This window comes from Mastigoproctus giganteus, chromosome 9 (genome assembly GCF_048544385.1).
Source record: "Mastigoproctus giganteus isolate SK-2022 chromosome 9, ASM4854438v1, whole genome shotgun sequence".
NCBI classification, from domain to species: domain Eukaryota; kingdom Metazoa; phylum Arthropoda; class Arachnida; order Uropygi; family Thelyphonidae; genus Mastigoproctus; species Mastigoproctus giganteus.
The window spans coordinates 12,615,684-12,632,541 of record NC_143583.1 but is presented as its reverse complement, the minus strand read 5'-3'; the positions used below and the strand labels follow the sequence as shown (position 1 = coordinate 12,632,541).

Genomic DNA, 16,858 nt, shown 5'->3' with positions numbered 1-16,858 from the left:
TCCTGTATATCATTGACAAAAGACTATGAGCTACTTTTGCAGACCATCTGCACTGCTCTGAAAGCTTCATATCTGCATGCACAATTACCCCCAAGTTCTTTTCATTCTCTACCACTGTCAGTGTAGTACCACAGAGTTGATACGTCACTCTGGTGTTACTGCTTCCTACCAAATACGAGGATGCGGAAAGGTCAGGGAATGACCACCGCATATCCCGGAGCAATATGGCCTTAGTTGCTAATGCTCCTAAAAAAACCAAATAACAATAACATAACAACTGCTTCCTATATGAAGCACTTTACATTTGTCAATGTTAAACTTAATTTGCCACCTCTCAGCGCATCTGCCAAACTTCTAGATCCTGTTGCAGCAACGTACTGTCATTAGTATCCTTAACAACCCTGCTATCTTTGTTATCGTCTGCAAACTTGGACATTAAGCTTGTTTTCCATCATCAATATCATTTATAAATACAGAAAACAACAATGGACTCAACACTGAACCCTGAGGGACTCCACTAATAACATTAGTCCACTATGAGCAGTGTCCCTTGATTACCACTCTGCCTACTCCCACTCAACCATCCCTTTATCCATAGCAGCAATTTGCATCCAATGCCACACTGCTCCAATTTTTGCAGCAGTCTTCCATGTGCAACAGTATCAAAAGCCTTTCTAACATCCAAATATATGATATCAAAATTATTCCCTGCATCCAGTTCCTTTGTGACCACATCATAGTATCCAATCAGATTGGTGAATCAAGACTTTCACCCCAACAAAACCATGCTGTGTCCAAGCTATAACTGAAGTCTTGTCTAAATGATCCTGCAGTGCTTCTTTAACCAGGTCTCCATTAATTTTCCTGGAACAAAAGTTAAACTAACAGTTCTATAATTACTTGTGTTGCCCTTTGATCCTCCTTTGTGAATTGGGTAATGTTTGCATGTCTCCAGTCCATGGGTACCTCCAATGAGTCCAAAGAAGTAATTATGGCTAAGGGTTTGCTTGCTGCCTCCTTTAATATAACTGGATCGATACCATCCACACCGGGCCTTTTTTATGCATATCTTCAACAATTTCTCCTCCACTTTCCTCTCAGTTATTACAAAATCATCTAGCTCACTGCCAGAGTTTAACTCACCTCTCGCATTCCCCTCCCTGAATAATTCCTCATTGGTGAATGTATGTGCAAAATATTCATTTAGTTTATTAGCCACCTGACCAGGATCATCAACAGTTGAACCATCAATATCGAGTAGACCAATCTGATTCATTCCTTTCCTTCTAGAGTTTACATAGGTAAAGAACCCTTTGTTGTTTTTCTTTGCATCCTTTGCCAAAGATTTCTCATAATCTGTCTTTGCCTGTCTAACCTCCTTTGTGACTTGGTTACAGACCAGCTTATATCTATCATATGCTTCCATGTCACCCATTAATTTATATGTATCCCATGCATTTTTCTTCTCTGCATGTCTCATTAGTTCATCTCACATCCATTTAGGCCCAAACCTTGAACAATATTTCTTAGTTTGTATGTAAAGCCTAATAGCTTCCAAGATAAATTCTTTGAATGCTTCCCATTTTGAATTTGCTGTTGGTAACATCATCAGTTGGTCCCACCGTATAGAAGTTAAATACTGTCTCAGACCACCGCAGTCGCGTTTATTAAGCAGAAACCTGCTTTCATAAATGGTAGTTATTATGGTAGTTACTTCTTTGAGTAAATCCCACTTTAGCACACTGTGATCACTACCACCTAGTGGTTCCTTTATCTGCAGATTCTTAATGCATGAAGAATCACTACTGATAATGAAATCAAGAGTATCGCTCCCTCTAGTTGCCTCCTGAACATGCTGATGTAGAAAACAATCATCCAATAAATCCACAAAAGCCTTGCTAGTGTGTGAGTGACCATCCCCAAATTCCAGTCAATATCTGGGAAATTAAAATCCCCCATTATAAGACTCTCTGATTTACTGGCCCACTCTATTTCCCCGTACAGTTTCTTATTATACTCATCAGAGTCATTAGGCCTATAGTACACTCCTACTCTCAATTTTGATCTCACAATGCTTATGTCACACCAAACTGACTCGACACTGCACTGTCCAGCGATGTTAACTGGCTTCACTTCCTTGGATTTTATGTGTTTCTTAACTAATAGCATAACCCCTCCTCCCTTCCTATCCTGTCTATCCTTTCTGTAGACGTTGTACTCCCCAAATTCCAATTTTGCATTCCTTATATCTGTGTGACACCATGTCTCTGATATCCCAACAATATCTGCCTTTGATATTTTGAGCAATACCTCAAATTTATTTACCAAACTCCTAGCATTGGTGTACATGCAAGTACACATGCACCTGTTCCTATTCTTAGCTACCCTAACACAACCCATGTGTTTACTTGTACCACAATGACTTCCAGCAGTCTCTGAAATATCCTGCATCTTATTTTCCAGGCTGCTGCTCATTCCAATAGAAGCAGTGCAAGAATCACTTTCACCTCTGCCAGTGGCTACTGTTAATCTATTAGTCCTTATTTCCCCCCAAGCTAGCAGTTTTCCGACTCACCTAACACTGCCTCAATAGCATCAGCAAATATTCTTGCACCCTTTCTATTTAAGTGTATCCCATCCCTGTAGAAGTAGTCTGTCTTGTTAACAAGTACAGACCACACTGAAGTTGATAGCTTAAAGGTATGAGAATTTCTCTTATATTTAACAGTATTACTGAAGTAGTAAGGATTGAACTTTATTTTTCTTGTCTTTAACAATAACCGTAATATAGACAGTGTAGTACACCTGCCAGTTCTCGCTCCTCCACCATGGAATTTGCATATCCCAATAGGCAACTTCTCCTTTCAGAAATGGAATAAAAAGGCGATACCTGCAATAATCTTCCAACAGTTATGTGCAGTGCTCAGAATTCAATTTCCTGACTCTATTCCTATATACACAGATGGTTCCAAAACAGACGCTTTAGTGGGAGTATCAGCTGCATTTTCACATATTACTTTAACGCAATAGCTACTGAAAAAGTGCACTGTATACACAGCTGAATTATACTCAATAAAAATAGCCTTAACTCATGTATAGGGTAAGCATTACACGAGTAGTGTATTCCTTGAGTTCTTTACAAGCCCTGCAAAACATACGTACACCCAATCCTTTTGCACATACGACAAATACAAACTACTACACCAGAAATGAACCGGATACACTTTTCTGCTGGATCCCAGGACATTCAAGAATTGATGGAAATGAATAAGCATAAAAGTAGTCCAGTTGCAACGGCAAGAACTTTGAATCAGCAAACTGCAAACGAATTATACCCAATAAAATCGAATACAGTAAACCCCCGCTATTCGCGGTTTCGCATATTCGCGATTGCTGATTTAATATAAAATGAAACCTAAAAAAAATGTGAATTTTAAAGCGCCATGAATATTATCCTCCATAAAAAAACTTGGGCGTGGCTAAAATTATCTTTCCCTGTCAAAACAGCGCTCGGTGGGTGGGGGGAGAGGGGTGACAAAATCGCGAGCGTGGATGTTTTTCGCTAATCCTTGTTCAGTATGTGTTATGCGCTTGTAATGGAAGTTTTCGTCATTTGCTTTTAATTTATATGCTTATAAATTGATATCTTACAAAAGTGATAAATCTACCGTTTTGCAGTGTAAAAGAGACTTTTTCGAGTGTGTTAACGGACGAAAGTGACTTTATTGTGGACAAGTTCTTTCTAACCCGTACAAAAATATGGCTACGAATAACAAGAGAACATGTGAAAAATCAAAGAAGGTTTTGACATTAGCGAATAAAATTGAGTTATTAGACAAAATTTCTAATGGTGAAAGTGTCTCCTCAGTGGCAAAACATTGTAAAATCAATGAGTCAACGGTACGATCAGTGAAAAATCCGCCGTAGTGTCCGTGAAAACGCGTGAAAAATTTGCTCTGTAACTCGTGATCTTCAATTAGAAAAAATGGAAAACGCTTTAAATCTGTGGATAGAAGACCGAACTCAAAATAAAATTCCGTTAAGTTCACTCATCATTTGTGAAAAGGCAAAACTCCTTTATCAACACTTTAGCGAAACTGGTGATAGCACTGGCGGGATAAGTTTCTAGCTAGCAAAGACGCTGGTTTGAAAGATTTGTTTGAAATTTCTAATAAATATTACATTTAATATTTATTAGAATGTAATATTTCGATGCCATATGCTTGCATTTCACTATGTACTGTCTATGTACATAGCCATATTATGAAGGTACATATGATACATACATAGACAAAATTTTAGACTAGTTTTTCTTATATATTTCATACTTTGGAACAGAACCCCTTTATTATTATGGGAGCAATAACTCAGTATTCGCGACATTTCTCAGGAACGTAACCCCCTCAAAGCGGGGGTTTACTGTATTGAAAACTGGATTTCTAGCACATGTAATATGGGTATCGGGCATACCGATATTACGCACTCTTACTTGTTGTGAGCAGAAGAATCACCACGATGCGAGACTTGTGACACTATCCAGTCAGTTCAACACAGTCCTACATATGCAAATGAATGCAAACAAGGCTTCAAAGATATTTATAGGACACATCACACCATTACCCTAACGGACCTATTGAATGATAGAGATGAGTTCACAAATGTTTTCAACTTCCTTAAAGCTATTAATTTATACCACATCCTCTAAGGAAGTAAACAAAAGCGATAGACTAACCCAATTAAGTAAGAATCATGTTCAAAGGAACAATTTAAATCCAAAGCAAACACCTCTGAAACACATCACAATATAGGAACTGGTGCATTATGATCCACATAGTCCATGCACCACTAAACCTCAGTACAAACAAACAAACAAACCTTTCACCATAACTGACCTCCACCTCGCAGTCAACAAGATAAGAAACAGGAATACCCCAGACTTGACCTGATAGAACCGGAAATCGTGAAAAGTGTAGCAGAATACACCCCAAAACTCCTAAACCTCTATAACCACTGCCTACAACAGGGGTGGCTCCCATGAAACTGGCTGACGGCAGGTATTCGCCTAATTTGGATGAATCTTTCTTAAACTCAAGGACTTCCTGACTCGTATAGAAAGATGAGACATCAAAACTGATGTCTCATCTTCCTCCTATCACAATACAACAAGACATACACCTAAACAGACTCTCCAATCAGACCGCAGCTATGCTGCCATCAGTTGGGGACAAGGGCTGAACACCTTGTGAAACCCACTTTTCTGGCTAAAGCCAAGACTGAAGTCCCATCTTCTTCTTACCACGATACAACAAGAAACTCACCAAAATGGACACTCTTCAGCCAAGACTTTGACTGCAGCTAAACTGCCACCTTGCCAGTTGGCGATCTGTGCAGGGCACCTAGCCTCGCCCACTTTCTTTCCCTATCCTGGTGGGGGGCAATTTCTTGCCCCCATGCTTTATCCTGATGGGGCATGGGAATGCCCCACTGAAAATCATTTGGTCATCTCTTTCGTCTCCATTCTTCTGACATCCCCCAACCTTCAGTCTCCCTCCCCTGCTCTGTCTGTACACTAGTGCACGTCCCACACGTCCAAATTTAAATATGAAAAAATTAAAAGGCACTCACCATTCTCGGCTATTCCAATTCTGGCATTATCACCTTTTTTTTATAGGCCCTAGCCACTAAAATTTCAGTAAATTAGGTGGCAGGACTTAGTGTGGGCAGCGTTGGAATCCACCATGGGTCCAGCGACTGATGGCCAGAAGAACAATGGTACACGACACTACACACACTACAATATCCATATACTTTTAAATCTCTGGCCTGTACAGTGTACCGTATCACACGACAATGTAAACTACGCAGAGATAGGGGGAACCCCTGGTGCCGTTACACCCTAAATACACTATACCACACAGTTGGTATGTTTCTCATAGGTTACTGCTACTCATATGCAGTATTTTGCATTTGTCAACGTTAAACTTCAGTTGCCACTTCTCAACCGATTTGCCCAACTTATCTAGATTCTGTTGCAGTAGCATACTGACTTTACTGCCGTTAGCAAGCCTGCCAACCTTTGTATCATCTGCAAACTTGGATATTAGGTCAAATATACCTTCATCAATATCATTGATGAATGAACAAAACAACAATGGGCCCAGCAGCGAACCCTGGGGAACTCCTCTATTAACATTAATCCGCAAAGAGCAGTGTCTATTTATTACCACCCTCTGTCATCTCCCACTCAACAATCCCTTCATCCATTGTAGCAACTTGCCCTTAATGCCATACCGCTCTAATTTGTACAGCAATCTTCTCTGTGCAACAGTATCAAAAGCTTTCCTGAAATCTAAGTATATGATATCAAAATTTTTTTGCATCCAGTTCTTTTGTGACTACATCATAGTATCCAATCAAATTAATCAGACAAGACCCATGCTGTGTCTTAACTATTGCTTTAGTCTTGTCTAGATGATCCTGTAATGCTTCTTTAACTGGTGACTCCATTATTTTCCCCAGAACACAAGTTAAGTTAACAGGTCTGTTAACTTGTGTCACTTTTTGAACCCCCTTTGTGAACAGGGGATACATTTGCACACCTCCAGTCCATGGGGACCTCCTCTGAATCCAGGGAAGCTCTCATAATTATGGCTAAGGGTTTGGGTTTGCTTACTTCCTTTGCTGCCTCCTTTAATATAACTGGATAGATCCCATCCACCCTAGGTGCCTTCCTTATGTTTAACTCTAAAAATTTTTCCTCCACTTTTTGCTCTCAGTTATTATAAAATCATTTAGCTCCCTGTTAGAGACTTTATAAATTTCTGACATTCCCCTCCTTGAATAACTCCTCATGTATGAATTAGATAAAAAGTACTTATTCAGTTTATCAGCTACCTGAGCATCAATAGTTAAATCATCATCAATGTTAAGTGGACCAATCTGGTTCATCTCTTTCCTTCTAGGGTTTACATAAGTAAAGAACCCTTTGCTGTTTTTCTTTACATCCTTTGCCAAAGATTTCTCATAATTTGCCTTTACCTGCCTAATCTCCTTTGTGACTTGGTTACAGACTATCGTATATCTGCCATAGGCTTCTGTGTTGAAGCCTATGGCTTCTGATAATTTATATGCATCCCATTCATTTTTCTTCCCTGCCATGAGCTTCATTAATTCATCTGACATCCATTTAGGCCCAAACCTTAAACTGGATTTTTTATTTGGTGTGAAAAGCCTAGTAGCTTCCACAGTGGGACCAACATCATCAGTTGGTCCCACTGTACAGAATTTAAAAACTGTCTGAGACCACTGTAGTCACCGGAAACAAAAACCCTTTCCTTTACCTCTGATGGTAATAATATCTTTAAGTAAATCCCAGATCAGTACACTGTGATCACTGCCACCCAGTGGTTCCTTTATCTGCAAATTCTTAATGCACAAATAATCACTGCTGGTAACCAGATCAAGATTATTACTCTCTCAGGTTGTCTCTCTAATGTGTTGCTGTAAAAATCAATCATCCAATAAATCCACAAAATTCTTTCTAGTGTGCAAGTGACAATCCACAAGTTCCAGTGAATATTTGTAAAGTTAAAATCCCCCATTATAAGACATTCTGATTTTCTCGTCCACTCCATTTCTCTGCAAAATTGTTCATTATACTCATCAGAGTCATTAGGCCTATAACACACACTCTCATTTTCCCTTTTCCATTGCTTATGTCAACCACACTTACTCAACATTGCATTGTCCACCAATGTCAGTTGGATGCACTTCCTTTGATTTTAAGTGTTTTTTAACTAATAGCATAATCCCTGCTCCCTGTCTGCCCTGTCTATCCTTTCTTTACACATTGTTCTCCCCAAATTCCAATTCTGCACTGCTTATATCTGTGTGACATCACCTCTGATACTCTAACAATATCTGCCTTTGATGTCTTGACCAGCACTTCAAACTCATCAATTTTATTAATTATACTTCTAGCATTGGTGTACTTGCAAGTATACATGCACCTGTTCCTAATCTTAGTTACCCTAACACAGTTGTAGCTGTTCTTGGGTGTATGGATCTATGGGTGGTTGCAGAATTGACTTCAATATTTTATCTATGGAACTTTCCCAGAAGGTTATTATAGTGCCTTGTGGGGTTGTTGTGGCCATCAAGACTTCCCTTCTGGGGAGTTATGTGTCACCTTGTACACAATACCCCATGGGTCATTGTTCCCGACCAGGTGCTCCCATCACTTCTTTTTGCGTCTTCTAATTGCAGATGTACGTAGGTTTCTTATTTCCCTGTATCTTTGCCCGAGGTGTTCCACCGCCACAGCAGGCCAGGATCTCCTGGCGTGTTGAAAAGATTTTCTATGGGAGTTAATTTCCCTTCACAGCTGCTGTAGGACCAGACCAGACACCCACTAAGGGATGGCACCCAGGGCAGGATTCTTTCTTGGTATGGCTGCTTTATAAGCTGTTGTGTGATGGCAAAAGTGACTCTTTTTTTCTTGTGCAAGTCTGAGTCAATTTGATAGTCTTTGGAGCTGAGGTGTTGAACCGAGGTTTGAAGCTTTTCCCTGAAGAGGGGCCCGATTTGCCTTTTTTATCTATGACTTCTATGTAGCAAGTCCCTAGGGGCAAGGATCCTATTGGAGGATCTTACCATATGGAAGATTATGGCCCTATGATCTGAAGTGGTCCAGGAATCCTGGACCATCTAGGCCGAAATGTTGCTTGCCATCATCTCGGCCTGGATGGTCCTAGTAGCCAAGGTGACATCTATAGTTGCCTCCCACAAGGTGTTAAAAAATGTGGGGTGGTTATTGGACCTGTTGAGAACTGTGATTTGTGCATTGGGAAGAAGTTCTTCTAGCCACTGGCCATTCCTGTATCCTTGCCAGTGAGCGTTTTGCTAAACCAAGTGGGTGATCTGCAGTTAACATCAGCTCCTATTATGATTTTTTCATTGTGTAGCATTGTAAGGACAATATCCATTTTGTTGCTGTGACGTCAGGATTCCTCATTGCATTTGCCACCCATGGTAGTCTGGATGACCTTGCATGTTAGGGGGTAGCCCCTGACCTGCTTGGAATGACTATAAGGCTCCTGCAAGATTAGAATCTCAATATTTTCTTCATTGGCCTTTATACTAATTGGTCTGCCACCAACTTAGCCCACTGTGCATTTATTTCTAGGTAGATAGCTGGATAATTACCTACTGGAGGAGGGAAATGCATAGGTTGTCTATTTCTGTTTCTCTTGTTAATTATTCTTTTTTTTTTTTTGTGTTTTAATTTCTTCTTATTATTATTTTATTTTTATTATTTTTTAAATTTTATTTTAATTTTTGGCTGGTGCAGCATAAGCCATAGGCTTCCTTGCACCATGTGGTCATTGCTAATACTAATACTAGGTACTCTGTAACATCTGTATTAAATCCTTTAGGCTGTCATTCCATAATTGATCCTAGTCTGGTGCAAACTCTTAGCTTTTATGTGAATTAGTCATTTTTTGTGTGATTTTTTGGCCCTGCAAGGGCCAAAAAATACCATGCATGATAGTGTGGTATTTTTTGGCCCTTGCAGTTTGCACAGACAAGCCTTTTTCCTTGTTTGGGCATGAGTTGTATTCGTGGCAGAATGTGGCAGCAGGCTGGGTGCATGTATGAGTTGTGTGCCCAAATCAGCAACACTTGAAATATTTTGGGACAGCCATGTGTTCCTTAAAATGATGGCTGCCACAGTTTATGTAGACTCTATCCTGAATGATTATTTTCCAGACAGTGGGTGCAATTTCTATTACCCAGTTGACATTACTTCTATTTCTGGATTTCATGTGGTACTTTGAGGTAACCAACTTATCTGCATCAGTGTAGAGGAAGTCTCCACAATTACTCTTTAACCTGCAATTACAGTGTTATTTTTATTTATTTATTATTTAAAAAAAAAAAAAAAATTCATATTCAGAGTGCCCATTTATGACAATTAATTTAAACAATCTCATATGACCACTCACTCTCACATTTATTTACCTGTTACAGCACTCTGAATATAGACTAAATTCGCCTTTTTGTTGTTGTTGATTAAGATCTGGCGACTCGGGATGAGATGGAATTCTTTACAGTAGCAATCTACAACCATGATGAATTCAGACTGTTCTAACGACTAAAGCAGACCTTACTTGCTATTAGCAAAGTGTATCTAATGAATTGGCCATACGGCATGTAACTCTTTTAACATGTGGGGGATGGTATTTGTGTTATAATGTGTAGTAGCACAGTTATTACAGTATTACTTTGATCAATTTGGATAGTAGCCTACTCTCTGTTTAATAATTGTCATGCTCATTATCTATGTTTTTTTTTTATATATATATATACATATAGGTACTTATAAGGGAGCAAAAGAAAGTGAAGGAGTTGTCAGACACAATTCAGTCTTTAGAAGAAAAGTTGGTTGGTGCCTTGGATTCAGCTACCCAATTACAAAATAAACTAAATGTTGAGAAAAAGGATTTGGAAAAATCTGTACAGATAAATACATCACTCTTGAAGGTACAGTGTAAATTTTTCTTTTCAGTAGGTATTTATTAAGTACCATTTCTTTTTACTTAACTTGTTTCACATTCTCATCAGTAACTTATGTTTATTAATTTAATCATAACACATAGTTCAAGAAGTTTATTTTTGGGTGATGGTGGTTAAATGGTGGTTTGGGTGATGGTGGTCTAGAAGGAAGGGGATGAATCAGATTGGTCCACTTGATATTGATGGGTCAACTGTTGATGATCCTGCTCAGGTAGCTAACAAACTAAATGAATATTTTGCATCGACATTCACACATGAGGAGTCATTCAGCGAGGGGAATGCCAGAGGTGTATTCAACTCTAGCAGTAAGCTACAGAATCTTGAAATAACTGGGAGTAAAGTGGAGGAGAAACTGTTGAAGATAAACACAAGAAAGGCACCCGGGGTGGATGGGATCTATCCACTTATATTAAAGGAGGCAGCAGAGGAAGTAAGCAAACCCTTAGCCATAATTATGAGAGCTTCCTTGGACTCAGGGGAGGTACCCGCAGACTGGAGATGTGCAAATGTGACCCCAATTCACAAAGGAGGATCAAAGGCTGACACAAGCAATTATAGACCTGTGAGTTTAACTTCTGTTTAAGGAAAATTAATGGAGGCACTAGTTAAAGAAGCACTGCAGGATCATTTAGACAAGACTTCAGTTATAGCTCGGACACAGCATGGTTTTGTTAAGGGGAAGTCTTGCCTGACCAATTTGATTGGATACTATGATGCAGTCACAAAAGAACTGGATGCAGGAAATAGCTTTGATATTATATACTTGGATCTTAGAAAGGCTTTTGATACTGTTGCACATGGAAGACTGCTACACAAATTGGAGCAGTGTGACATTGGAGACAAATTGCTGCTATGGATAAAGGGGTGGTTGAGGGGGAGAAGACAGAGAGTGGTAATCAATGGACACTGCTCATTGGACTAATGTTATTAGTGGAGTCCCTCAGGGCTCAGTGTTGGGTCCATTATTGTTTTCTGTATTTATAAATGATATTGATGATGGTATATCGGGCTTAATGTCCAAGTTTGCAGACGATACAAAGGTTGGCAGGGTTGTCAAGGACACTACTGACACTATGCTGCTGCAACAGGATCTGGAAAGGTTGAGCAGATGGGCTGAGAGGTGGCAAATGAAGTTTAACATTGACAAATGTAAAGTACTACACATGGGAAACAGCAACCCCAGAGCAACGTATCAACTCTGTGGTACTACACTGATAGTGGTAGAGAATGAAAGGGACTTGGGGGTGGTTGTGCAGGCAGATATGAAGTTCTCTGAGCAGTGCAGACGGGCTGCAAGAGTAGCTCATGGAGTATTGTCAATGATATACAGGAATTTTTCCAGCAGGCATAAGGAGGTGATTATTCCATTGTATAAGGCGATGGTCAGGCCACACCTAGAGTACTGTATACAGGTCTGGAGGCCTCATTTCAAGAAGGATGTAGAGCTGCTGGAACGAGAGAAGGGCAACAAGATTAGTGAATGGAACAAAGGGGTGCTTTTACGAAGAAAGGCTTAAGTTTTGCAAATTACAGTGTCTGGAGACTTGGCACCAGCGAGGTGATCTGATAGAGGTGTATAAAGCCTTGAATGGTTTAAGCATGCTCAATGCTGATGGGATTCTTCCTCTAGCTCAGAAAAATCACCTGAGAGGGCATAAATTCAAATTGAGGAAAGACAGATGTAGGATAGACGTGCGGAAATTTGCCTTTAGCCAGCAGGTGGTTGGTTGGTGGAACAGACTTCCATCCCTTGTGGTGGAGGTTGATAGCCTAAATAAGTTTAAGGCTCAGCTGGACAGGTATTTTGAACGAACAGAGGGGTGAAGTGGAAGTGGTTTTTTTTTGGCTGATGCTGCATAAGCTTGCTTTCTTGCATCAAATGCCTCTACTAATGCTAATGCTAACTTCTCCAGTCCAAAGCCTTTATATTGAAGCACATGACCTCCCATTATCTTAAAAGAAAAACATTGCTGTCTCAGTATGCTGCTAAGATCTGGAGTCTCCCATCACATCCTAGTTTTGAATACCTGTTTAATACTTGTTGGGATTCCTTTTATGAAGGACAGCCAAATGAAAACTGACCTCTGATCTTTAGACCTAAAGAAATTCTTCAATCCTGAAATGTTGAATTGCGTAACATTTCTTGGGACACAACTCTCCCTATACTACGCTGGTTACATGCTAATGCCTTTCATGATCACCACTTTTGCCAATGGGGTGAGGATGCTTTATCTTCTAACAATGTGTTAGGTGCTGCAGAAGATTTTCCTTCATTCCCAGTTACAGTTACAGCCTCGTTATCAGTTGAATGCAGTATCTTCACTGCCAAACTGTATGCTATGCCATAAATCTAGCACTTGATCAGATTATTGAATTTTCCATTTTCAGTGCACTAATCTATACTCACTCACTCAGTGCAGTTTCTGCTATAAAGGATAATTTAGCTTCCTCTGAAAACTATACAATACCAATTACTCTTCTGCAAGTAAAGTGTGTTAATTGTCTGATGGCACCAGGGATTTCCCCCCATTTCTGTGTAATGTACTATGTTTTTGTGACACAAAACTCTGTGGAGGCCAGAGATTTAAAAAATGTGTGGGGAAGTGGAATGTCTTGTAGTGCTTTGTTCTGTTGTTTCTCTGACCATTTAGCCGCTGGGCCCCTATTCAGACCCACTGCTGCCCAGACTTTGTACGAGAAGGCTGGTCAGGCACCCAGTAGATTATATAGATACTCTGGTAGGCCCGGCCATCTAATTTCCAAGGATTTCAGTTCTGCAAATATGAATATGACAAGGCCTATATATATATATATAAAGGGGGGTGAGATGAACACTTGAATTTGGAAAGGCCAAAAGAGATTTTCAAGACAGCAGTTGAATTTAGACGTTGATTAGAATATGGCATCATTGTTAAGGGGCCATACTCAGTCAGTTTAGTTAGTTGGGGAGGAGACTGAAGATTGGGGGAAAACAGGTAGAATGATGGGGAGGATAGAGGCATCCCCAAACAGGTCAGTGGGGGACGAGCCCACCAGGTGAAGCACGGGGTTACTCTCCTGCAGTGAGTCCAATCAATCAGTAACATTTTGCTAGATTAGCATTAGTAGAGGCATACGATGCAAGAAAGCAAGCTTATGCAGCATCAGCCAAAAAAAAAACTCCAATTGCACCCCTCCATTCATTCCAAATGCCTGTCCAGCTCAGCCTTAAATTTATTTAGACTATCAACGTCCACAATGTTAATGAGTTTTCCCAGCCTCATAGGCCTATTTAGAGATAAGAGACATCCTTGGACCTGGTGGACGTTCCCCACAGACTGGAGATGTGTAAATTAATCTCCAATTCACTAAAAGGGGGGGGATCAAAGGGTAACATGATTAATTACAGACCTGTTAGTTTAACTTCTGTTCCAGGGAAAATAATGGAGTCATCAGTTAAACAAGCATTGCAGGATTATCTAGACAAGACTGCAGTAATAATTCAGGTTCAGACACAGCATGGGTTAGTAAGGGGAAGGCTTGCCTGACCAATTGGATTGCATACTATGACATGGTCACAAAAGAACTGGATGCAAAAAATAATTTTGATATCATATACTTTGATTTCAGGAAAGCTTTTGATACTGTTGCACATAGAAATCTGTACAAATTGGAGCAGTATGACATTAAGGGCAAGTGGTTACAATGGATGTTGTTATTTCGTTTTTAGGAGCATTAGCAACTAAGACCATATTGCTCCGGGATATGCGGTGGTTATTCACTGACCTCTCCGCATCCTCCGTATTTGGTGGTGACGGGCTCGAACCCCCGTCTAATCAAGAAGCGTGTGCAACGCACTGCTGCTCCTTCCCACCTGGCTACGGAGGCGCCGGGTTACAATGGATAAAAGGATGGTTGAGTGAGAGAAGACAGAGAGTGGTAATCAATGGACACTGCTCTTTGTGGACTAATGTTATTAGTGGTGTCCCCCTAGAGTTCGTTGTTGGGCCCATTGTTGTTTTATATATTTATCAATGATATTGATGAAGGTATATCAAGCTTAATATCAAAGTTTGCAGATGATACAAAGGTTGGCAGGGTTGTTAATAACAATAATGAGAGTATGCTACTGCAACAGGATCCCAAAGTTGAGCAGATGAGCTCAGAGGTGGCAAATGAAGTTTAACATTGATAAATGTAAAGTACTTCATATGGGTACCAGTAACCCCAGAGAAATTTATCAACTGGATGGTGTTACCTTCATGGTAGTGAAGAGTGAAAGTCCTGGGGAAATTTTGCAGTCAGTTTTCTGAAGCTTTCTGAGCAGTGCAGACAGCCTGTCAGAGTAGATCATGGGGTCTTGTCAATGATATACAGGAATTTTGCTAGCAGGGATAAAGAGGTGATTATCCCCTTTAAAGGCCACACCTTGAGCACTGTGTACAGGTCTGGAAGCCTCTTTTTAGGAAGAATGTAGAGTTGCTGAAACAAGTACAGAAAAGGGGAAGAAAGAGGTCTCTTACGAAGAAAGCTTAAGTTCTGAAAAAATTTGTGTCTGGAGACTAGACACCTGCAAGGTGATCTGATTGATTAGCATTAGCACTGATGTGTATAAGGCATTGAATGAATTGAGCGGACTCAATGCTGATGGGGTTCTTCCTCTTGTTCAGATAACAAACCTTAGTGGGCATAAACTGAAATTGAGGAAAGACAGCTGTCGAATACAGGTGCGGAAATTTGCCTTTAGCCATCGGGTAGTTGATTGCTGGAACAAACTTCCATCTGTCGTGGAAGTTGATAGCTTGAATAAATTCAAGGAAGAAGTGGACAAACGTTTAGTGTGAATGGATGGGTGAAATGGGAAGGGTTATTTTTTTGGCTGGTGCCGTATAAGCTTGCTTTCTTGCATCATATGCCTCTACTAATGCTACAACAAAAGACAGAAGTCTGTTCCACCAATCAACCACCCGCTGGCTAAAGGCAAATTTCCACGTCTATTCTACAACGTTCTTTCCTCAATTTGAATCTATTATCCCTCAGGTTCTTAATCTGAGCAAGAGGAAGAATCCCATCAGCATTCAGTTTGCTCAACCCATTCAAGGCCTTATACACCTCAATCAGATCACCTCGCAGTTGCCTACTCTCGAGGTGCTGCAATTTGCAGAACTTAACCCTTTTTTGTTAAGAGCACCCCTTTGTTCCCCTTACCAATCTTGTTGCCCTTCTTTGTACTCGTTCTAGCAACTCTACATCCTTCCTAAAATGAGACCTCCAGAAGTGTACACAGTACTCTAGGTGTGGCCTGACCATTGCCTTGTACAGGATAATCACCTCCCTGTCCCTGCTAGCAAAATTCCTATATATTATTGACAAGACTCCATGACCTGCCCTGACAGCCCGTCTGCACTGCTCATATTTGACTTCATATTTGACTGCACAATTACCCCCAGGACGTTTTCACTTTCCACTTCCCTGTGTGTAGTACCACATAATTGGTACATTTCTCTTCAGTTATTGCTACCCATATGCAGTACTTTGAATTTGTCAATGTTAAACTTTGGTTACCACTTCTCAGCCCATTTGCCCAACTTGTCTAAATCCTGTTGCAGTAGCATACTGTCTTTACTGTCATTAACAACCCTGCCAACCTTTGTATCATCTGCAAACTTGGACATTAATCCTGATGTATCTTCATCAACGTCATTGAGGAATACACAAAACAACAATGGGCCCAGCACCGAAACCTGAAGAACTCCACTAATAACATTTGTCCATGAAGAGCAGTGCCCATTGATTACCCCCCCCCTCCCTCTCTCTCTCTCTCTCTCTCTCATCTCCCATTGAACCATACCTTTATCAATTGTAGCAACTTGCCCTTAATGACATATGCAACAATATCAAAAGCTTTCCTGAAATCCGAATATATGATATCAAAATTATTTTTAACATTCAGTTCCTTTGTGACCCATCATAGTATCCAATCTAATTGGTCAGACAAGACTTCCCATTAAAAACCCCATGTTGTGTCTGAACTATTACTGCAGTCTTGTCTAGATGGTCCTGCAATGCTTCTTTAATCAGTGACTCCATTATTTTCCCTGGAACACAAGTTAAACTAACGGTCTAGTTTCTTGTGTCACCTTTTGAACCCCCCCTTTGTGAATTGGTGATACATTTGCACACCTCCAGTCCATAGGGACTTCCCCCTTGAGTCCAAGGAAGCTCTCATAGTTATGACTAAGGGTTTGCTTACTTCCTTTGCTGCCTCCTTTAATATAACTGTTTAGAGTACTGGTTGCTTAGA

General features: G+C 40.2%; 1 protein-coding gene across 1 annotated transcript in view; it reads left to right on the top strand.

Moving 5' to 3' along the window:
• LOC150080054 (uncharacterized) overlaps window positions 1-16,858 on the top strand; it is a 559,273-nt gene that overhangs the window by 280,773 nt on the left and 261,642 nt on the right. The window contains exon 13 of the mRNA XM_090381984.1: window positions 10,375-10,542. Coding sequence (XP_090238110.1) covers window positions 10,375-10,542 — 168 coding nt within the window. The remainder of the gene's footprint in view (window positions 1-10,374; window positions 10,543-16,858) is intronic.